Source organism: Acanthisitta chloris, unplaced genomic scaffold (assembly GCF_000695815.1).
Source record: "Acanthisitta chloris isolate BGI_N310 unplaced genomic scaffold, ASM69581v1 scaffold26138, whole genome shotgun sequence".
Lineage (NCBI taxonomy): Eukaryota > Metazoa > Chordata > Aves > Passeriformes > Acanthisittidae > Acanthisitta > Acanthisitta chloris.
In genome coordinates, this window is record NW_008686847.1 from 1 (window position 1) to 314 (window position 314).

The 314-nt window shown below is 67.5% G+C and overlaps 1 protein-coding gene across 1 annotated transcript in view; it reads left to right on the forward strand.

The window, feature by feature from the left end:
- Positions 1–6: 6 nt before the first annotated feature.
- Positions 7–314, forward strand: part of CCDC157 (coiled-coil domain containing 157) — a gene marked incomplete at both ends in the record, with an annotated part of 5,131 nt that continues 4,823 nt past the window's right edge. Inside the window, 1 exon segment of the mRNA XM_009080365.1 lies at positions 7–239. Coding sequence (XP_009078613.1) covers positions 7–239 — 233 coding nt within the window.

Genomic DNA, 314 nt, shown 5'->3' on the forward strand with positions numbered 1-314 from the left:
CTGCTGGGGAGCCGCGGGTGCATGGAGAGCCTGAGCGCCGACCTGCGGGACCTGCAGGCAGCCATCACCGACGTGTCCTCCCGCGCGGGCGCCGTGCGCTTCCCCTCCTGGAAGTTCCCCGACAAATTGTCCTGCGACCTGGACATGGCAGCGCTGCTGCAGCGCTACAGCCACAGCCACAGAGACCCCCAGTTCAGCCAGCATGCACACGTGGTGCTGCTCGAGCTGCTCATCGACAGGTGAGGCAGCCCCAGGCACAACCCCAGGGAAGGGCAGTCTCTGACCTGGTGAACTCAGCCCCACCCTGGGGGCCA